The sequence below is a fragment of the Globicephala melas genome, chromosome 18 (assembly GCF_963455315.2).
Source record: "Globicephala melas chromosome 18, mGloMel1.2, whole genome shotgun sequence".
Classification (NCBI taxonomy): domain Eukaryota; kingdom Metazoa; phylum Chordata; class Mammalia; order Artiodactyla; family Delphinidae; genus Globicephala; species Globicephala melas.
In genome coordinates this window covers 67604892-67628522 of record NC_083331.1, presented here as the reverse complement: position 1 = coordinate 67628522, position 23631 = coordinate 67604892, and the positions used below count along the sequence as shown (strand labels likewise).

General features: G+C 44.9%; 1 protein-coding gene across 6 annotated transcripts in view; it reads left to right on the top strand.

The window, feature by feature from the left end:
• Positions 1 to 2939: 2939 nt before the first annotated feature.
• The window catches only part of DOCK9 (dedicator of cytokinesis 9), a 283582-nt gene continuing 262890 nt past the window's right edge, over positions 2940 to 23631 (top strand). For 2 of the 6 annotated variants that reach the window (XM_030856827.3, XM_060288094.2), the window contains exon 1: positions 2940 to 3157. In XM_030856827.3, the coding sequence (XP_030712687.1) occupies positions 3029 to 3157 (129 nt within the window). In that variant the 5' untranslated portion in view covers positions 2940 to 3028. The remainder of the gene's footprint in view (positions 3158 to 23631) is intronic. The other 4 variants (XM_030856830.3, XM_030856834.3, XM_030856838.3 and 1 more) reach the window with 2 other exon arrangements.

Sequence of the window (23631 nt, the reverse complement as noted above, 5' to 3'; positions counted from 1 at the left end):
GTACCACAAACTGGGTCTCTTAGAACAAGAAATTTATTCTCTAACAGGTCTGGAGGCTAGAAATCCAAAATTAAGACATCAGCAGGACAATGCTCTCTCCAAAGGCTCAAAGGAAGACTCCTGTTTCATCCAGCTTCTGGTGGGTGCCAGAAATCCTTGGTGTTCCTTAGCTTGTAGATGCATCATTCCAGTCTCTGCCTTTGTCATCACAGAGCCTTCTCTCTGTGTCTGTCTCTTCTCTTCTTATAAGGACACCAGTTATACTGGTCCAATATGACCTCATTGTAACTTGGTAACATCTGCAAAGACCCTATTTTCAAATAAGGTCACATTCATGGGTACTGAAGTTAGAACTTCAGTATGTCTTTTGGGGGGACACAATTCAACCCAAAAGTGTAAGGACCAAATTTCTGCTCAAAGTTAAACCTAAGAAATGTCCCATTTGTTAACTCCACCGGGAAGAAGAGGCTCTGCTCTGAGTTGCTGGGAAAATCAGTCTTCCTGGGCTTAGTTCTCATTTCCATACCTCCTTCTCTGTCAGAACTTGTCCTTGTTTAGGCATTGTCAGTGACTACTGTCAGCACCACGCATCATCCCCTGCTTCCTAAATGAAAATCTGCCAATTCTAGAATATAATGAGTCAGTAAGCAAGCACAGAATTTAGGAGTAGTAGGAATGGGTAAACTCTTCACTTTCCAGATATACGTGCTCTTTTCTGTGTTCGTATATTTCTTAAACGAAACAAAGCAAAAAAAGGAAATGAAGGAAAAACACCCCCACATTGTGTGCTTCTGTTGTTTTTAATAATAAAAAAATAATCTATTTGCAGTCTATGGAAGTAGATGTGGTTTAGAGAGTCAAGGTAACACAGTGGGGTAAAGATTTATGCTATCTGGAACTTCTTCAGGAGTCAGAAGCTCAAAGGTTAAAAATTTAGGATTCTCAGACTAGCATCTAACAGTTCAGGTAAGAACCGAACTGACATATCCCATGGAGCCCAGAGGTGTATATATGAGATGGGCATGGTCATATCAAGCAGCACAAGCTCCCCATGAAAGCAGCGCCTTCTGCCTGTTGGGGTCACCCAGCCCTACTCCTGGAACAGAAGCAGCCTGGTTCACATCTAGGCCACTCCCTCATTTCGCAGTAAAGGAAATCGGTTAGTAATTGTTTTTATAATCACACATGATTGTTTTGTTTATCTTCCAGCCTGTCAGGCTCACTTAGTGCTACATCCTGCACCCCAGAGCACTGGGAAAACAATCCAATCCAGCAAGCATTTATTGAGTACTGACTGCATGCCTAAACTCCAGGCTTATTATGGGCCAGACCTGCCCATTAAGTCCTGAACGGTGGTGTTTTGCTTTCTACACTAGATTGGTAGTTTTCCCACTTTAAGATTACGGTATTTGACTTTCTGGCAGAGTGGGACGCCACGGGCGGCCTCCTTCGGAGCTGACGTCTGCTAGGAGGCCTCAGTGCACTTAGGTAGCACAGGCACGGGAGATTCCCCTGAAGGCGGGGTCCACAGTGCCCCCGCGCGCGCAGGTAAGGAGCTGTCTATCAGCAGGCGGTGGGCGTGGCCTGTGCACACCGACCAATCAGCAGACCCATCCTTAAGGCAGTCTCCCCGCCCAAACCACGGAGCATGCGCCACGGGCGCTACGCAAATTCCTCTCTCTTCGCGCGCCCTCTCCGCGGCGAGGTCAGAGTTAGGCTGCCCCGAGTTTCCTCAGAAAAGAGGAGAAAAGGAGAGGTGGGGCCCGTTAGGGATGGGGAAGGCGGAAAGGCGGTGTGAGGAAGAAGTTCCTCAGAGTCGTGGCTGTCGCTAGCAGCCGCCAGCTCCCGGGTCATGTTGGGCCCGCAGGCCGGCGCTTCTGGGTTTCCCGGGCTCCGCGCCCAGCGGTCCCGCCCGGCCGCGGAAGCGCGGCAGATGGGCACGTCGTGTCCCCTCAGCCCCTTGCAGGTTATTGTCCTCAGTTTACAGAGGAGCTGGGCCAGGCTCAGAAGTTTTGATGGTGACTCAGCAGCTCGTCCTTGCGGGCCAGGGTCTGCGTGACTCATCCCGGACCCTCCCTTCGGCTCCAGAGGCTTCCACCGTTCGCGCGACGCCTCTGGGGGCGGAATAGTGCTTTGAGGCGGAGAAGCGCCGCCACGAGTGCGCGCGGTGCTCCACCCCGGGTCCCGGGCAGGGGCGCTCCGTCCCGCTCTGCATAGCCCGGGCTTCCGAACGGCTCTGTGCTCTTCGAGTGCCACCTTCCTGAAACCTCCGTCCCTTCAGCAGCCCCAGGGGGGGTGGGCGTGGTGCCACCGAACCCCGACCCTGCCGGTGACCGCGGAGTCCCCAAGATGCTGGGGCTCCTCAGGCAAGGAATCCACGGTCCCAGTGGATAGGCATTGGCTCCGAGGACTTGTCGACCGGGGAGGGCGCCGGGTCGCGCGCCCTCCCGGCGGCTTGCGCGGCCCTCGCCTCGGGTCTTCGGACGTGCGGCCTGGGGAGCAGTCGGACCAGGGAGGAGGCGACCCCCGGGGTCCCTACCTGCCCCGCCAGGCGTCCGGGGCAGCGCGCTGCCAGCCTCCCGCTGCCCGCCTCCCGCGCCGTAAGGCACCAGCCGCCCGACCTGCAGGGCCCGCTGTCCTGCCGCGCTGGCCCCTCCTCCGCCCGCCCCGCCCCGCGCCGCGCCGGACACCCCGCCCCGAGGAGGCGGCCCGGCGAGCGGGCGCCGAGGGAGGCTGGTGGCATGGGGGAGCAGCCGTCGCGGCCACAAGCACGGTTGCCCCTAGCGAGCCCCGGCGCCGCTCGGAGCGCGGGGGACCGCGGGAGCCTAGGGGGGTGGCTCGGGGCGTGACACCGAGCGGAGGGCGTGGCTCGGGCTGCGCCGCCCGGACGCGCGGCGAGCGGCGGGGGGAGCAGGCGGCGGCGCCGGGGGCCGAGGGCGGGCCGGGCCGAGCGCCGAGGGCGCACCTGGCGGCGGCGCGGCCCGGCCGGACTGCCGGAGCAGGCTCGGCGGCGGCGCTGGTGGCGAGGATGTCGCAGCCGCCGCTGCTCCCCTCCTCGGCGGAGACTCGGAAGTTCACCCGGGCGTTGAGTAAGCCGGGCACGGCGGCCGAGCTGCGGCAGAGCGTGTCGGAGGTGGTGCGCGGCTCGGTGCTCCTGGTGAGTGCGGGACCACGGAGGGAGGGAGGGAGGCGGGCAGGAGGGCGGGCGGCCACCTCCTTCACGCTCCTCTAAGTCGGCGGGGCGGAGGCGGAGCCGCCGACCCTACTGGGTCTGTAGGATTAAGAGGTGGTGAAGGAGGGGGGTGTTGGACAGGGGAGAAGGGAAGGTCCTGGAGGGGCAGCAGCTCCCAGACCCCCACCCTGCGTCTAGGGGGTCCTCTCCCCACTGCTGCTCCTTCCCTCCGGGGAAATTCCCTGGGAGTGAGGTCGCCATCTCCCTCCTACCCCCTCCCCCCCAACTTTACGTCCCTCTGCCGACTGAGAAATTACTCTCTCCTTTCTCCCTCCCTCCCTCTCACATCCCCCTTCTCCTCCCTTATTCTGGAGGGGCTTGGCACCTGTGGCCTGGAGGGGCGCAGGGGAGTGGAGATGGCAGCTTCCTTTTCCAGTCCGCAGCCCAGGGTGGGATATGGCCCTGCGGACCCTTTGGGTGGGCTGAGCTCCAGAAGGGAAGGGGTTCTGTATTCTCTCCTCCACTCCCTCCCCCTGGCCGCCTCTTATCAAGGGTTAAGGGTCTTGATAGGAATCCCCCGTGACTTCAGCTTGGGTGCAAATTACTACGAAGTTTGGGGATTTGGAGCAAGCAGACCGGTGATTAATCTGGTCGTAGCAGAAAATCTTTTGAGAATAGGCCTCTGGGTGTGAGGAAGATGAAGTTTTAAATCAACTTTTCCACTGCCAGGGCTGGTCCTGCTGTACTTGGAAACGCAGTATACCCCATCACTTGGAAGGTGCGGAAGAGCAGCAGCGTGCTCTCCTGGGTAGCTGGAAACTTTTAGCAGCTCCTTGCATTGGCGCTGCCATTTGTTTTCTTGAAAGGGGCTTGTTTGTGGGTGGGTGACTTGTGTTTGTTGGAACGATCCAAGAAGAAGGGCCTTGGAAGTGATTCTCTGGGCTTTGTGGGGCTGTGTGTGGGTTATTGTTGGGGTGGAGTGCTGGGTCCCTTAACACAGGGCCTGGCTCATCTCTTCGGTGGCAGATAGATTCCCTTTCTGGTCAGACACGGAATGACATGAATGATGGTTGTGGAGATTGGAGACGAAGCTTCACTGATTTCCATAGCTAGTCTGTTCAGTTTGATTTTTCTCACAATTGCTCTGACAGCTCCCTCTAAATTCTTCAAACTCCAGTTGGTTCAGTAATAAGGGATTTTATTTTTCTCTTTTTACTGAAGTTGATCATTTGACGGTAAGGAGTAGAGCAGGAGTTGAGAGTGGACCAAAACCTGGGATCTCTTCCATAACTTCAGTTGCTTTGGCCTCAGTAGTATATCCTGTATCTTCCTGACTTTTGCCAATGTGTGTATGTTAAGGAGAAAGCCCGCAGACATCTGTGGCTTTTTTTTTTGTTCTGGAAGGAAACTTAGTTCTTTTAACTGGGGGCACTGTCCTCGTTAGAGATTTGAGGCAAAAGAAGAGTAAATAAAATCATGATTTCCAAAGTGCGGACAGACCCGGACTGAAAAGGAGGTACTAGTTTGATAAGCCATTAGATTGAGCACAACACTGCTCATTACTCACATGCAACAGTCCTTGAATTCAACAGCCCTTCCTGTTGGAGGCTGGCCTACTGATAGTGACCTAGTAGTGTCCATTCCCATGTGTGACATACTGCTGCTGTGTTCTACCTCATGACACTTTAATAGTACATCTATTTTCCCTATTCACCCTTAAGCATGAACAGCCAGACGTTTGGCTGGTGTCTCAACCCTTAGTGTTGTCTGTCTGTGATCATTGTCTGATGAAACTTGTGATGAAGCAAACACAAAATGCTGGAAAGTAGGTGGGCCTCCTTGGGCCTTTGAAAGGCTCCCCCGCTGAATGGGAAATACACTGCAGTGATTCTGCATTGCAGATGGAGGAATTTGCAATAGCTTACAGATATAAAAACTACCCATCAACCTCACCCCCCTCACCTGCCAGGTACTCTGCCACCGCCTGCTTTTTCTTGCTGCTCCCCAGTGTCTGCCAGGAAGCCACAGCAGGTGCACCTCTCTCGGCTTTGTTCTAGGAGCATCTAAGAAGCTACCCCTGATCCTTGCAGAAGGCAGAGCAGCAGCCAGGCCAGGGTTTGGAATCCCATGGTCCACCGATCCGTGCTTGGATGGAAGTAGTACTCTGCTCTGTTTTTGACAGCTTGGGTCAGCGCTAATACAATGCCTACAGCATAGTAAACACACAGTAAATATCTCTTAACTAGCTGACTAACGTAGCAATTCTGTAGATGGACTAAAAGAAAAACGAACAGGGTATGGCTTTAACTAGCTCTTCTCATGTTTCTAGTATTGATGAGTGGCTTTTAGTGAGATCAGAAACAACAGAATTAAATAGTTCAGTGGGTAATAAAGGCTGCCATTTAAAAAACAAGCTTTAAAGTGTAGAAGTAAGGTGTACTCATAAATTTTTTGTTAGGTTCATTTTTCATAAGCTCAGGTGTGTGGGCCTTTAAAAATGATAGTGTAGGGCTTCCCTGGTGGCGCAGTGGTTAAGAATCTGCATGCCAATGCAGTGGACGTGGGTTCGAGCCCTGGTCTGGGAAGATCCCACATGCCACGGAGCAACTAAGCCCGTGTGCCACAACTACTGAGCCTGCGCTCTAGAGCCTGCGAGCCACAACTACTAAGCCTGCATGTCACAACTAATGAAGCCCATACGCCTAGAGCCTGTGCTCCGCAACAAGAGAAGCCACCACAATGAGAAGCCTGCACACCGCAATGAAGAGTAGCCCCCGCTCGCAGCAACCAGAGAAAGCCTGCGCGCAGCAATGAAGACCCAGCGCAGCCAAAAATAAATAAATAAATTTATAAAAAATGATAGTGTATTAATTTGTTTGAAAACCTTGAAAAAAAATACAAAAAAGCAGAGAGAATAGCATCATGAACCTTCATAATCCATCACCCAGATTCAGTAATTATCAAGATTTTGCTAAACTTGCTTTAACTGTCCCCTTTTCCCCCTCGTTTTTTTGTGTGATTGTGAGTGCCACACCACCCATCATTTCACCCCTATATAGTACCCAGTGTGTATTATTAAAAATAGGGATGTTTTCTTACTACAGTGCCATTATGTTAAAGTTTGCAATAATCTGTTGACATACTATTCAGATTTCCCAGATTGCCTAAGAAACATCTTTTAATGGTAGTTTGTTCTAATCAGGATCCTAACAAGTTTTGCTGGCTTTTTCAAATGTGGTTTACTCTTTCATGAGTCTTAGAATTATTAATGACGGAGTGAACCCTCCCTGGGGTCAGGAGTCTTGGGTTTTAATCCTAGAGCTTTAGTAGTGCAGAGCGTGGGCTCTGAAGCACCTGGGTTGTAATTCCAGCTCTGCCCCTTACCAGCTGTGCAGTCTTAGGCATATAACTTAGCCTTGGTGTGCCTCGGTTTCCTCATCTGTAGAGTAGAGATAGTAATCATACTTACTTTATATGGTTGTTGGGAGGATTAAATGAGCAATAGAGGTAAAGCTCTTAGATGGTGCCCAGCTGATATTCTGCCAGCTACTTAAGTCACCCTGGGCTGTCGCTTAACTTCTCTGAACCTCAGGACTCCTGTTAAATGAGGAGCTGTACTAGATTGTTCTAGAGTCCGTTTCCTTACCAACAGGATTCGATTCTAAGATGCTTTTACAAGAGTAGCAGAGGTACTATTAGTAGTATTCTTTTTTTTTTTTTAATAACTCCTTTAGGCTATTGGAGCACTTTTTTTTAAAATTTAAATTTATTTATTTATTTTTGGCTGTGTTGGGTCTTCGTTTCTGTGCGAGGGCTTTCTCCAGTTGCGGCGAGCGGGGGCCACTCTTCATCGCGGTGCGCGGGCCTCTCACAGTCTCGGCCCCCCGTTGCGGAGCACAGGCTCCAGACGCGCACGCTCGGTAGCTGTGGCTCACGGGCCTAGGCCTAGTTGCTCCGTGGCATGTGGGATCCTCCCAGACCAGGGCTCGAACCCGTGTCCCCGCATTAGCAGGCAGATTCTCAACCACTGCGCCACCAGGGAAGCCCCAGTAGTATTCTTAACTGTAGGAAATGTAATTTATGATTTTGGGTAATGAAAGAAGAATCCTCACAACTCCAGAATTAGCTGCCCGTGATTGAGAATAGTCAGGAGGGCAGCACGTTCAAAATAATATGCAAACTCAGGAGAAAAACTAGAAATAGTTCCCTGATCAGGGTTGAGTTGCGACTGGGCCTTTCAGATGCATTAAAGATAGCATCATAATGACCTAGATCTAACGGAGTATACCACCCAAGGCCTAAAAATCTTCTTTTTCTGAAAGGTTTGTGTAAATATTGGGACAGGGCGCTTTGCATGGGTTTGCTGGCTCGACTGCGCTTGGGTATTGATGCCCAAGTCATCTGGCTGCCGGCTTCCTTGCCGATCTTATCTCAGCGTGCTCAGCTTCAGGCTCTCCTTTGACATCAAGCCCCTGCTGGTGACACCATTGCACAGCTATCGGAGAGCCTGCAGTGTGAAACGAAATGAAACCAAGTCAGGCCGTCACTAAATTTTCCTTTGTGTAACTGGAGGATGATGGACAGAGGTGTGGGATGATAATCTCCCGGAGTGCACGCTTGAGGCCCTTCTCGCCCTCCCAGTTCAGTCAACACGAGATTCCAGTATGATCTGAGGTAACCTGAGACCCGAGGGGTGGTGTTCTTTGAAATCCTCAGGTAACGTAAAACCTCATTTTGGCTGTAATTTTAAATCAGATAGGATAGGAAATCGGTAACTGAACTGGCCTGAGCTTCACCTCACTGTCTTTCTCCACCCTCTGGTAGAGTCCTAACAACAGAAATGTCCCAGAATACAGGAAGCAGGGTGGAGGCCCATCTCCAACTAGATAATCAACAATAGGTTCTATTTCTTTGGTTTCTGATCCATTTGAATATTGGGAGACAGGAGGACATTAGTAATGCCTTGAATTTGAAAAGGGAAGAAGGGAATTGTGAAATCTTCATCCACATTTGATGAGGGCCTGCTCTGTGCTAGGACTTTTTGCTGGGTGCTGAGGACCTGCTGCTGTGTTGGAGCCCTTGCCCTGAAGGGCTTATGGTCTAAACAGGTGGACAGGTCACTGTTCAACAAAAAGATAGCAGTACACAGGAGCACATATAAAGGTTCAGATGCCTGGTTCAGACAACACATGAAGATGAAATAACAGAGAACTGATGTACTTGGGAAAGGGTTTGTGAAGAATTGAACTGGACCTGGAAGATGTAATGATAAGGAAGACTTTTCTCCAGAAAAGAATGAGAGAGATTGAGCACATGCTTAAAATGCCCGGCTAGGCAAAGAAGGAGCAGAGCAGCTTGGACAGAGTAAGTTTTAGAAGGAAGGGAGAGAAGCTTTGAGAAATACAGTTGCTAATTTGGGGAACAATTTCAATGACTGGCTGAGAACACATCATAAACGCTTCTTAGAGAGATCTTCCCCTCAGTGTAATCTTGGGGGTAAATAATATGACAGTTTTGTGTCACACAAGCCTAAGGACCCAAAGAGAAGTCTATGACCCAGAACAGAAAACAGGCCTCTGTGTGTGTCAACCTTTAGGGTGCATGTGAACAGTAGTCAAACATGGTGGGTACACCATTGAGTAAATGATATTGCATAAAAAGTATTGGGGTCCCACCTTATACAGTAAATCCCCTACATACGAACCTTCAAGTTGTGAAGTTTCAAAGATGTGAACATGCCCCTGTATCCCAGCTGTTGTACTGTACTACTGTACTTTTCAAGGTACTGTACTGTAAGATTAAAAATGTTTTCTTTATTTTTTGTGTTTTTTTAACGTATTTTTTGTGTGAAAACTATTATAAACCTGTTACAGTACAGTACCATATAGCCGATTGTGTTAGTTTGGTACCTAAGCTAACTTCGTTGGACTTGCGAACAAATTGAACTTAAGAACACACTCTTAGAATGGAACTCGTTCGTATATAGGGGACTTGTGTCACTGAAATAAGTGATAAATAAATGTAAGAGTCACATGTAAAATAAATCAAAGAAACAGCATAAAACATGGGTGAATAATCATGTAAGGGTGGAGAGGAATTTTTTTAAAGCATGAAAGTAAAGGAAAATAGTTTGGCCTGGGCTTGGGAGGTGAACCGGGGCCTTGCCATTGATGAGCTGAGGACTTTGATCAGGTTTCTTCACCTAAGCCTCAGTTTGCTCATCTGAGAATTGGGATTGTTAGGTATTATTATCTTAGGGCATTCTTAAAGTAAAGATTAAACAATTTAATATATGTAAAGATCCTTAATACTAAGTGCTTAACAAAGGTAAGCTTGTATTATGATAATAAAAGATTGCTTGTCTTGACTAAATATATCTGGAGCCAGCATTTATTAAGCACTTACTGTGTCCTAGGATATGTATTAGGGCTTTACATGGGAGGTCAAGTCACTTCAAGGTCACAAGCCTATAAGTGGGGGATCTGTGTCTTGAACCTGGGCACTGTGGCTTCAGACCATGTGTTCCTACTCACCACTCTGCCTTCTGCCTCCCCATGCAAACTCAAACCTCTGTTCTGTATGTTACAAGTACCATAAATTTAAAAGTCAAATAATAAGCTTAGGAACAGTATTTGTCTTCTCTGTATATCTATATCTCTGTCATAGTGTTAAGTTTTAAAAAATATATTGAGAGTTCTTACGAATCAATTAAAGAAAGAAAAATACTCCAGAAGAAAAATGGGCAAGGACATTAATAGGTAATTCCTCAAAGAAAGGAATACAGTCAGCCAATGAAGAACAGAAGAAAAAAATCTTCAGCCTTGCTAACAATTAAAGAAACATTCATTACAGCAAGATGCCATTTTGCTTGATAAATTTGCAAATTTGCAGAGATAGAAGAGGTTTTGCACGGATGGGGTGAGCCAGGCACTTTTGTTTGCAGGGCTTCCTCATCCCACAATTCCAGGGGCCCCATTCGCATGGCATTTTATGAGCATTGTGTCACCTGGGTTTTGTAACATGCATGGTATAACTTTTTGAGCTGGGCTGTATGTATGAAGAACTTTAATGTGCTTCCGTTCTTTGGCTCAGTACTTAAGATTATAGGAATTCCCCCTAAGGACTAAACTGAAATGTACATAAAAGACAGTGTCTGAAGTCACAGTGCTGATGGTTCAAGGCAGAAAATGTAAAATACTGACCAACTGCAAACGATCTAAAGGTCTTAACAGTAGTGTAAATGGATTGTGGGGTTGGATTGTTTATGATGCCATTAAGTTTAGTTTTAGAAGAATAATGACTTGAGAAAATTCTTCCATTATAGTGTTGGGAGGCAGTGAGGCCTGCGGTTAAGTTTGGGGGCCTGGGTTCTGTTACCACTTTAACACTAACCACTATGTGACCTTGGGTTGTGCCCCTGCAGCCTGGCTTCTGCCTTTAGTGTGGGGTAGCCTCTCCGTCCTCACCCCTTCAACTTGTCTTCTGCAGCATTTGTTACCACACAGCACCTCTCTCCCCTTCTCTGGTTCTCCCGCTCCTCTGTTCCCTTGCTTCACTCACCACCCTTCCGAAAGAGTCCCTTCTCCACCTTTGGGTCATAACATTTAATCTCTTCCCTGCACTCTGCAGGGAGCTGCATACCTTCATTGCAATTTCTGAATCATTATCTCAGTTTTGATTTTTTCCCCCCAGCTCAGACCTGCTTTTCTGCTAACTTGCCTGACGTGTACTTGGCTGTCCTACCAGTCCCTTAAGTTTAGCATCTATGAAACCTAAACAGTCACTTTTCATCTCAAAGCAGACGTCCTTTTCGCATACTTGTTTTCTGTAGTGAGAGTCATCCTTGCATGGTCACCAACTCTGAAATCTCTAATTCCTCCTTATTTCTCCCTCACGCTGCCTCTCCATTGAGGTTGGCGGGGGACCACGTTGTCCATATTCTGGCACCTGGGTTGATGGGACAGCCAGTGTCTTGAATGTGGTGGGTTCTTTTTTTTTGGCTGCGTTGGGTCTTCGTTGCTGCACGCGGGCTTTCTCTAGTTGCGGTGAGCAGGGGCTACTCTTCGTTGCGGTGCGTGGGCTTCTCATTGCGGTGGCTTGTCTTGCTGTGGAGCATGGGCTCTAGGTGTGTGGGCTTCAGTAGTTGCAGCACGCAGGCTCAACAGTTGCAGCACGCAGGCTCAGTAGTTGTGGCTCGCAGGCTCTAGAGCGCAGGCTCAGTAGTTGTGGCACATGGGCTCTTCCCGGACCAGGGCTCGAACCCGTGTCCCCTGCATTGGCAGGCAGATTCTTAACCACTGCACCACCAGAGAAGCCCCACAATTTACCTATTGATGTGTATGTACATTTGTTTCGCATCTGTTTCCCTCACTGGACTGTTGGTTCACCATGGTTTCCCCAGTACCTGGCACTTAGCAGGGGCTTGATATATATATATATATATATATATATATATATATATATATATATATATATTTTTTTTTTTTTTAAATTTTTATTGAAATATAGTTGATTTACAATGTTGTGTTAGTTTCAGGTGCACAGCAAAGTAATTCAGTTATATACATATATATATTCTTTTTCAGATCCTTCTCCATTATAGGTTATTACAAGATATTAGATTTTTTTTTTGATGAATGAAAGACTCCTGAAGTCTCTACATCTGACACGTTTTATTTTTAAATCTTTTTTGATTCCCCACTGCCCCTAATTTCTCTCCCCTGCACCCATTTCTATTTACTTCATTCTAGCCTATCTCTTTCTGCCAGATTAACTTTCCTAACGCACAGGATCCATTATATCATTAGTTTCTCATTGCAACCTGATAGATTTGATGATGTTCATGTACATAAGAATGCATCGCTTTGAGGCTGGCCCTTTGTCTGCTTTAGTTTAGAAAAAGCAAGTTGTCAGTAAATCTGCGTGATCTTTGCATAGGTTTTGAGAGCAGCTACGCATTTTAATACAAGTAATATTCATTTCCTTTTTTAGGACAGTTTTCTTTTCACCAAATCTGTTGAACTCCAACGTGTAAAAGAACACAGTGATCTAATTCTTATGTTAGGTATCTAGTAACTCATCTGAGAACAAAACAAAATAAAACAAAAATACAAATAATAAAAACCTGCAAGTGCTTTTCTATCACTTGAAGCATGAGTTTTGCAAATCATTAAGAAGTACATAGATGGTGAAGTTTTTTCTGTTTCTTTTACATCTCTGTCACTTTTTCTTTTTCTCAGATGGACTCCTTAAATTCTTATCAGCAAATTGTTGGCAAGGAGACTTACTACCTGATCAGAGCTCTGTAATGCCAAATGGTTTGTTGGCATCTCCCTGCCCCCCCCCCCACCCGCCGCTTTCTTTGAAGTTGGCAGGAATAAATACAATCAAGATAGTGCTTGGGTATGTCTACTTAGGGAGGCTGGCTGGGTCAGTGCATGTGTTGGAGATGTGCCCATTTATTTATTATAGATTAACATTTGTTGAATGTTAGTCTGAAAGTGAATCTGAAAGCAGATGTCATTGAACTGCCCACCATCTCCATTGACCACAAGTTTATTCTCAAACTCTGTGTACTTAGAGATTCACATACTGTATTTTCATACAGAAAATACACATTCTGTCATGTGGATGTAGAAATGTTCTAAGGAAAGTTGTTTACCATGATAAATTAAAAAATTATAAACAGTATATACAGATTGTTCCCTTTTTAAAAAAGCATAAGCACTCTTTTGTTGATGAAAAAGTTTTATGGTATTACAGATGCTACAGTACAGTATGCTCTTGTTTCAGGAATAAGTTAGATATCAGATGTTTAGTTTCTGAATTCTAGAACTTAGAAAATAACCATGGTATAACCAAGTTTCTGTTAATAGGGGGATAGTTCTGTGAGGAGTAGCAGTAGGATGTAGTGGATAAGAACTTGAGCTCAGGAGATTCTAAACCCAGCTCTTCAGAGAAAGCTCTGCTTTCTCAGTCTCTTCATCCCAAGAATGGACATCATAATAGCACTCATCCCATCATCATCATGTTTGTGATGATTAAGTGAGAAGATGCATATAAAGCACTTAGAATAGGGCCTGGCGCACAGTAAATACCCAGTAAGTACAAGCTTTTGTGATTTATGAGGGCAGCCTAAAGGAATATCATATAACTCTTAAAAGTGCTCCTTATGGAGGACTTATAACGGGAAAATTTTAATGTTGGGTGAAAAAGAAATAGTATGTGGAAGTATGTACATCACAATTGTGTAAGAAATAACCTGTGTGTAAGAAAAATGGAAGGAAATACATGAAAAGGAAATATGATTTGTTCTTTATATACTCTAATATTTCCTAATTGTTTAACTTTCATAAGTGAATGGATAATAACCTATCAAGAAAAAAGAAAACGAATATAGGAGGGAAATTTTGGTGCTTCATGTAAGACACTTCAGTTGGTCCTCTTTGAAAATTGTACATCTTAGTGCTTATACAGGTGTGCATCTTAATGTAAAATGTGTGTTCCTGGAATAAGATAAACACGTGCATCTTGGTAGCAAAAATATTGTCAACAAGTTAAGAGTCCTGCTTTGAATGCTCAGAGGAAGGAAGGAGGCCCAGGTGAAATAATGAAAGGTTGCACTTGACGGTGTTAGAAAATTCTTTCCAAAAAACATCTTGCGTGAGCCTCTGGAAAAATGTAGTCAGATAGACAGGGATAGTGGGGTTTTTGGTTTGTTTGTTTATTTGTTTGTTTAAATTTCTGTTTTGATGAGGAAACTGAAGACCAGAGAAATCAAGTGACTTGCTTAAGGTCACCTGGCTCATAGTTAACACTTTTTTCTTGATAGGGTGGCAGGGTGTGTCAAAAAAGATATAATTTAAAAATTTGAGTTTGTCAGAAACTTTTTTTTTAACATCTTTATTGGGGTATAATTGCTTTACAATGGTGTGTTAGTTTCTGCTTTATAACAAAGTGAATCAGTTATACATATACATATGTTCCCATATCTCTTCCCTCTTGCATCTCCCTCCCTCCCATCCTCCCCATCCCACCCCTCCAGGCAGCCACAAAGCACCAAGCTGATATCCCTGTGCCATGCTGCTGCTTCCCAGTAGCTATCTACCTTACGTTTGTTACTGTGTATATATGTCCATGACTCTCTCTCGCCCTGTCACAGCTCACCCTTCCCCCTTGCCATATCCTCAAGTCCGTTCTCCAGTAGGTCTGTGTCTTTATTCCTGTCTTACCCTGTCAGAAACTTTTAAATGGTTAATTTGAATCATTACACGCCTTTGTGGAAAGTACCATGAATTCTCTGGGTTGGTAGAAATTTGTGACATGGAAATGAAATCATACTGCTTTGGAGGTGAAAGATATCTCTAGAGGTCATCTGATTCAGTTTCCTAATTTTACAGATGAGGAAGATAAGATCTACCATGATTAATCTGTTTATGGTGATACAGTTCGTGTTACAGACAAGAACAAAGAACAAAATCTACAGAGTTTACTGGCTCTGATCCAATGTATTTTCCACTGACCCCAGGAAATAATTGAATGTATTTTGTTTACTTTTGCATTTTATCAAGTATCTTTACATACTGTGGTAATCAGATAATATCAGAATATGAAACATCTATTTGTACCATGGATCTCTTTCCCGCTTGTATATTTCATTAGTCCTAGGCCAGTTTGTAGGTGAAATTGACATTCATTTTTCCATAAGCCAAGAAATGAGTTCTTCGTTTCTGTTTAAGGGATATTAGGAGGAGAGAGAGAAAGAAATAAAAAGCAAGAATTACAAGATTAATCTACAAAAGATCTCAATAGAAACTTACTGAAGAAGGAAGAATTAACTTAGTAGTCAGATAATATTTTTTAAAGGGATATGAAATCACGGTTTTATGGGTACTTTGGTTAAAATAATTCTGTGGCTTGAGGAAAAAACCTTCATGGGCCTATTAACCTACAGTTCTTTAATGTAGACTAAACTCTATTAACCTGGGTCATTTTACCTTTCAGCCTGCTTTGCCTTGGCTAAAATAAATACTCAGCTGTAAATGGCAGCTTGTTCAAATTGTGTCATTACTAAAAGAGTTGTATTCCTAAGATTGTTTAGAGAACTTATCTAATCTGTCATTCTAACTTATTGCTATTTTCTTAAGTAGAAAGCACAGTTCCTATGGTGATAGCAGAGGTCCCATAATATTTATAGTATACTAAATTCGTTCATAAACCATTACACTAGCTAGTATTTACAGGATATTTAATCTCTGAGGTTAGCTTTTTTTCTTCCCAGGATTTGAATATGTTCATTTAGCCATTTTAATTTTCTTTATTCTTTCAAAAAAAACCTTCTGAGAGAATGTTAATTATTTTTTTCCAGAAGATGAGAAATAACTGCTGTTTTATCATTGTTTTTTTTAAATGGAAGAATGTGTACCCTACTGATTTCTTTGGAGTTGATTTTGTGAAAAACCAATTAAAGTATCAAACTTTTAAAGGGACTTAGAATTCAAAGCCACTTGAAACTGAGATGGGCAAAGATTCCTGTCACAATGTTAATTTCTCCTGGAAGAATTAATATATCAGGCATAGTTGCTGGGGACTCCATAGGTGGTGGGATGGTGGGGATGGGCTCCTTTGGTGGATTTTGGGGAGGGTGTGGTCCATTTTAGGAAAGGGGTTTCAGAATAGCTTCCAGAATTTGAGAGAATCACAGATGTCTTCTTCCATAGCTTCAGTTGTTGGAAATGATCAGAAAGAGTGCTGGCTTCTTTCTTCACAACTTGGAGTCTTGGTGTCTTGGATATCCCCTACTCTGTGAAGCAAGCCCCAAACCACTCTACCCCACAGTCTCCCAGCATATTCCAGTTAGCTGTACACTTGCTGTTATGAGACCTGGGTTCTACCTGTGATGCCTATCCCTTTGTGGTCTTGGCCTGGTGTCACCCGCACAATGTGGGGGGACACTGACCAGCCTACAGTGGATGTAAGATCCTCCTTTCGGACCAGATTTTTTTCTTTGGAGCCTGGCCTACTGTGGCCCTGGAGCTCATTTCCATCAAAGGTGACCTTTGGGAGGGGAGGGACAGAGGCCACATGGAGCCCAGGCTTATGTGCTCCAGGCTTCCTCGTGATCTTCTTCTTCTTATCAGTCCAGGGTGTCTTGCCCCGGAGCCTCCCAGAGGATTCAGTGTCCTCTTATTTATCTTTTAGTCAGGATCTTAGCAGATCTTGAGGCATTTTTTGAGTTCTTTTTTTTTTTTTAAATTAATTAATTAATTTATTTTTGGCTGTGTTGGGTCTTCATTTCTGTGCGAGGGCCTTCTCTAGTTGCGGCAAGCGGGGGCCACTCTTCATCTCGGTGCGTGGGCCTCTCTCTATCGCAGCCTCTCTAGTTGCTGAGCACAAGCCCCAGAGGCGAAGGCTCAGTAGTTGTGGCTCACGGGCCTAATTGCTCTGCAGCGTGTGGGATCTTCCCAGACCAGGGCTCAAACCCGTGTCCCCTGCATTGGCAGGCAGATTCTCAACCACTGCGCCACCAGGGAAGCCCTGTTTTTTGAGTTCTTAACAGTGACATTAGCAGACAGAAATGTTGTGTTGTTACAATTTTTTAAGCTCTTGTGCTTAAAAACTTGTGTTCAGTAGATCCCCAGTTGTCACTGGTTGTTCATTTACTCAACAGACACTACAGGATAAACATTTGATTAAGACACAGACCTTGTCCTCAAAGACTGTGCAGTCTAGAGGGAAAAGGAGCACAGACAGGCCCCAGGGAGCCCTTGGGTTGGTGTTCCCCTTTGGGAGTCCTCTGACTCTTGGCTGTTTTCGCACCCTGGAAGGAAGAAGGACGGTTGTGACCTGTTGCAGGTTGAGTTCCTAGGAAGGTGCTGAGAGTGAAGTCAGCTTTCTGGGAAGTTGTACTGGGACCTCAACTCTTACACTGCTTTCCTGAGACCCAGGAAACATGAAGCTTGACCTGCCTGTTCATTGTAGGAGTAGTGACAGAATGTTTGTCTCATGAAGATATTGAGTAGAGATAGAGGAAACTCACATCATTGATAAGAGTGCAATGGGAATTGTGGGTCAGGCTCAAAGGCACAGACTATAGAGCTAGAGAGGGAGCTATTAACATCCTGAAGAGTCCTAAAATTAAGATTTTTATCTATGCACGAGTAATTTACTTTGCCAACTAGGGAGAACAGATTGGGCGTTTAAGAGATTTATTTCTCATGACATCTAGAATATGTACTGAGGTGCAAAGATCCCCAAATATGCAGGGATTTAGATCTTGATCATGTCCTTATTTAGTCCTAGAAGCCATATGAAACTTACGTTAAATAATTCAGTGTGATAGTAACATATTAAACTTACGTTAAATAATATGGTAGTATATTATTGTAGTTATTTATATACTATGGTTGAGGGTTTAAGAACTGTAAAACCTCTGCTTTCTTCAGAACTGAAAATGAAACCAATTTTTGTGGGGCTCCAGATTAAAAATAATCTGAATTGATTGTGAGAACTGTGCATGAAAAGAAAATTCAGTTTTTTATGCAAAATTGTCAGTGACTTTAAGCTCCATGGGACAGAGATTTGCATGGTGCTGTTGCCTGGGCTTTTAGTGATTGTAAAAGATACTAAGCATGGGCGCTTTTGGAAGCAAGGTGACATCCTGCTGATTGCAGTTAGGCTAATGATAGCATAACTGACACTAGAAAAATACCCCTTTTCAAGTGCTGAGGAATGTCTTTATTAATAAAATACTAAAATTCGTTCTTATGTAAGGGTGCATTACTTGGTTTAGGCTTGATTTTTATTTAGTTTCATAGATTGATTTTTGCTTCCTACTTTTAAGGATGTGTGGATTATGTTAGTAAGCTCCTGGGAAAAGAAATGAGCATGTATTTGATTGACAAATAAATACACATATTACAGATGCTTCCACATCTATGTCTCCACATTTCTGAATAGATAGATTTTTTTTATAATAGTGTTTATTTATTTTTACTTGTTGACAGTTTGCTTTATTTATTTATTTATTTATGGCTGTGTTGGGTCTTCGTTTCCCTGCGAGGGCTTTCTCTAGTTGTGGCAAGCGGGGGCCACTCTTCATCGTGGTGCGCGGGCCTCTCACTATCGCGGCCTCTCTTGTTGCGGAGCACAGGCTCCAGATGCGCAGGCTTAGTAATTGGGGCTCACGGGCCCAGTTGCTTCGCGGCATGTGGGATCTTCCCAGACCAGGGCTTGAACCCGTGTTCCCTGCATTGGCAGGCAGATTCTCAACCACTGCGCCACCAGGGAAGCCCCTGAATAGATAGATTTTTAAAAATTAGTTTTTTATTGAAGTATAGTTGATGTACAGTATTATATAAATAACGGGTGTACAATATAGTTATTCACAATTTTTGAAGGTTATATTCCACTTACAGTTGTTATAAAATATTTGCTATATTCCCCGTGTTGTACAGGAATTGATTTGAAAAAATATTTATTTATTTATTTGGCTGCTCTGGGTCTTAGTTGCGGCATGCGGGATCTAGTTCCCTGACCAGGGATTGACCTGGGCTGCCTGCTTTGGGACCGTGGAGTCTTAACCACTGGACCACCAGGGAAGTCCCAGGAATAGATTTTTTAAAAAAAATTAATTTATTTATTTATGGCTGCGTTGGGTCTTCGTTGCTGCACGTGGGCTTTCTCTAGTTGCAGCGAGTAGGGGCTGCTCTTCGTTGCGGTGCGCAGGCTTCTCCTTGCAGTGGCTTATTGTCGCGGAGCACAGGCTCTAGGCGCGGGCTGCAATAGTTGTGGCTCACGGGCTCAGTAGTGGTGGCTTACGGGCTCTAGAGGGCGCAGGCTCAGTAGTTATGGCGCACGGGCTTAGTTGCTCCGCGGCATGTGGGATCTTCCCAGACCAGGGGTTGAATCCGTGTCCCCTGCGTTGGCAGGCGGATTCTTAACCACTGCGCCACCAGGGATGTCCCCAGGAATAGATTTTTAATTTCACACATACACCAAACTAATTGAACACATTTGTTGAGTCCCTACATATGCCAAGTACTGTGCTAGGTGCTTGGGGGAAGCAGGATGAGTAAGACAGATCCTTTCCTACCTTGCTGACAGACTAATAGGGAGGGAAGATTGCAAAATAAGCTTTGTGCACATTTAAATCGAAGATTGGAACGTTAAAAGTAACATGTTAAAGGCTACTAAGGAAAAGAGAGTACCTCTAGTGGAGGGAATTAGAAAAAACTTACTGAAGATGGTGGCATTTTGAGCTGAAAGTAGATTTGAGAGATGACAACTGTTCTGACTAGAGGGACCCTGTGATGAAGGCCCCGAGGAAGGAAATCTGGGGAACATGGTCGTTGAGCCTGGTGAGGTGTTGGGAGAGTTAGGGGCGCACAGATCCCGGTCACCCAAGGAAGGAGGGGGCTGACAGAGGCCATGTCTGGAGTGTTGACTTTTTTCTTCCTTTTGGGTTTTTGAGCTGGGAGGTGTCTGGATCAGAGCTTTGCTGAGGGACTATGGTGACCATGACATTGGAGCCCAGTGGCTGGGGTGGGGATAGAGGCAGAGAACTGGGGTTTTAGATGTAACTTAGGAGACTTTACCATAATTTAGGCAAGAGGTAGAGGTCATGTGTAAGAAGAATTTTGGGATAAAGTCGCTAAGTATTTGAACCTGATTAGGTTAGGTTATTTATTCTGTAAATATTTACCAATAATCCCTCCTTCTCCCACCCCAGGGTGAGCTTGGCGCGCTCCCTGGCTACGGGAGAGTGGGAAGCTGGAGGCATTAAATACAGCCTTAGGTTTCAGGCCAAGACCAGGAAGGTGGTGATACAGAAATCTGAGAACACCCACCCCTCTTCCTCAGGCCTTGAAGGAAGTGTAAATTTACCTGGCCTCCTGCTTTCAGATAAACTGGTGCAGACAGATGAGACTCTCATCTCCCACTATAAACCCCACCAGAGAAAGGGGTTAGCAGTGAGCTGTTAGGGGCCTTCATTTTTTAGAGAGTGTTTAGGGTAGAGCCGGTAGCTTTAAAAAACACCCATCTAGTCCTTTTTAAAATACTCAGTCGTATCAGCGTGTGCTAAACCAGGAGGTCCCGACCAGCTGCTTTCTCTGCCACTGTGTCTTCAAGGCCGATAGTCTGACTTCATATCAGTTTTCTGGAATCACCTTTCTTCCCTCTTCTTTTAAGGAAAAATTAAAGAAGTCTTTCAAAATGGTAGGTTCATAAACAGTTATTTAGAGAGAAGATAGATAATTAGGTAATTCATTTTGTTACCCTTTTCGTGCACATTTCTGTAATTTACTTGTTTTAGGCAAGAGAAGATAAATGACTGCTTTGTACAACGGGGCCCCAGTTCATTTTCGGATGTGAGTTTCTTTAATATTTCCAGATACAAGCTAAGTCACTGCGTGGATTGATAAATTATAGATGGAAAAGTGTTCTCAGTTTTCCTCCTCTTGGATTTCTTTGCTTCCTATGACTGTAGATCTCTCCTCCTTGAAATCCCATCTTCCTTTGATACTGTTGTTACTACCTGGCTGTTAATCAATATGGTGACAATGGTAATAATGATAACTATTTTCTCATGTCTTCGTTTGTCTCTCACTGTTCCCCATTCTGCTTCCACTGTAGCCATACCCGAGAAGGATGAGTACCTGAAGTTTTCCTCCTTCTACCCTCCAGAGAGTTTAGCTGCTACCTCTATTTCAAAAACTCATCCCATATCTTAATTTCCAGCCTTAACCAAGACATTTTTGAGGGTCAGGAAAAGCCAGTTGGAAGGGTTATGGTGAGAGAAAAATGAGGAGAATCAATGAGAATTTGCCCCAAATAGAAGATCTACAGGTCTTAGTTGGCGGCTCCAGAATAGAGAAGCACAGGAGGTAATGGAGACGTGAAGGTGTTGAACCTCCCTTTCTTGTTGTGAGGCGGAGCTACGCAATGTGAAATCCACTGACTGGAGTTTGTTTGTGAATTGTTTGTAACTGGCCTATGATGAGATATGTGCAGAAATTGAGAATAAGTGTTTAGAAATCTTTAACAGTTTGACGGGGCAACTTTGAGTCTGTTGAATCTAATAAAAATTGTGACATATCTTGCATGCCTTTGTCTTTTATTTCATTTGTTGTTATTATTATTTGGTATATTATAGAAGTGTTGGTCCCCAGTGGAGTGGGGGAGTAAGAGCACCTTCACAAGTAGTTTGAGAAGGCTGGTGTAGGTTTGTGAGGATGGTAGTCGGGGATGTTCTATTTGAAGTGGTTGGTTTGGGCAGCAGGAATGAGGGTTGCCCAGGCTGGGAGCAGGTGGGTGCTCCTCTTAGCAGCTGAGGAAAAGGGTTCCCTAGTGAGACTGAGTCTTGTGACTTGAAGGAGGTTTTGGGTTGAAGAAGAGTGTTTAGGCACATCGCGCCCACACCCGGGTGAGGTCCAGCCCCAGCGTTTGGTAGGAGTGTGTATATTGCCCTACTGGCAGGGCCTTCTAGGCTCGGGCTGTTGGACCATCATCCGTAGTGTCATTTTGGGCTCACCAGACATGAATAGGGTATATCACGTCTTTCCCTGTGCCCTAAACTTGCTTTTCCTCTTTTATTTGTCTCTGTCCTTTTGTACCTTGACTCTGCCGAGATATACTGCACAGACCTTAATGGTGATTCTTCTCTTTTGTTTCCCAAATGCGTCTTTAAAATTCTTCTAACATGAAGAAGATTCCTTCTGTTGGTAGTTTTCCTGGACCCCTTATATTCTAAGCCGTGCCCCTTTCCATAGGCCTTTTACCAATTCTATCACTTGTCTGACAGTGGCTGCTTTTTCTTTCTGTGAAAGGTGGTGTCACGATAGATGTCCAGCAGGTATTAACACCAGCAGAGCAGATTCTGGCATCCTGGGCTGGCAATTTCCTAATTCTGTCTTTTCCACCGAAGTGACAGGATATGAAACCACTGAACTGGTACGCGGTCCTCGGCTGCCTGCCAACGGAATATTCGGGGAAAGAATGGACCAGCTTTTGTTTCTCTTGCCTCTGTGTAGCCTTGGGGTGGATTCTGAGGGGATGTTTTGCCTTGCAGCTCTAACCCGTTTGGTATTGAGAAAGCAGGAAAGCGAGTTTTCCTGTTACGAGCAGTGAACAAAAAGCAAGCAGCGGATGGAGATATCCTGTTGGAGGAGGCTTGGGGCGTGAATGTCGACAAATGCACCTCGTTCTTCCCGTGTCTTTAAGGAATACGAGGAGATGGGAAGGAAATCAGTCACTCTGCAGGCCAAGTCGAAATGGTTTTCCGTTTATTTATGGTGCTTAATAAGATTATAAGTGTGTGCTTTGTGATTTAAAAACTTGTCAGACACAGAGATCTATAGCACATGACAAATTAGGAAAATGAAATAGTTTTTTGTTTCCCATGAGGTTGTTCTAAGTTTGCCTGGGAGGGGGCAGTGAACTGTACAAGTAAATGTAAACTCTATCCAAGTTTTATTTATTATTAAGTTTAAAGATCACTTAAAATGGCAAATTCTTGTTGAATTAGATTTATAAGAGGATCGTTTGGTGTATGCTCTTAGGGGACCATTCGTTGGTACTTTTTAAAGAGAACTAACTTTTTCCTCTCTTACTACAAGAGCAATACATGTTTATTATAGGAAAATTAGATAACACGTACAGCCAACTGAACAGTACAGGAGTGGGCTGGAAAGACATAGAAATGGAAAATTAGAGCAGTGTGGTAAAGGAGAGAAAACCAGGGTCTTCTGGGAGCAGTGGGGGTGGGAAAGGGTCAGGGACGATCTCCCCAGGCACCACCCCGGGGAGGCTGTCTTGCTTGCATGCCACACCTTCAGCGGTGACTTTATACCCTTTGAGGCTGGTGTCCCCACTCTACCACGAGTCTAGACCTGATTGAACATTCCAAGTTTGTTTGGGGCTGGAAAACTGTGTGATGACAAGTTGAAAGGCCAATTAACTCACTGCATTTCACATCTTGTCTGTCTAGGAGGAGGAGTGCTAGGCAAGGAGAATCTCTGAAAATAGACAGATATATTAGCTAGTGAGTGAGTGGGGTGTGTGTGTGTGTGTGTGTGAGAGAGAGAGAGAGAGAGAGAGAGAGAGAGAGAGAGAGAGAGAGAGAGAGAGAATGTTTGAGAACCTTGGCTGTAAGGGAGATAAAGAAAATATAAAAGAGTTGATGCAGAAGAGTAAAACAGTTTTTTTGAGGAGGGTAAGGGAGAAATGTACTGTGGCCTCTGTCATCCTTCAATGTCTTCTTGACCTTCCCAGTTCCTCCATGTCTTGCCATATTGACAGTATTTAGGTGTTCTATGGAATGAATAAGTTTTGTTTCACTGTTGTATCTCGGTAAACACTTATAGAGCCGCTGTCAGCAGGTCATACTTTTAGTCAGATTTACCTTATAAGGATACCGAGAGACAGCCTTATAAGGTATGGGAGTAAATTATCTTTTTTTT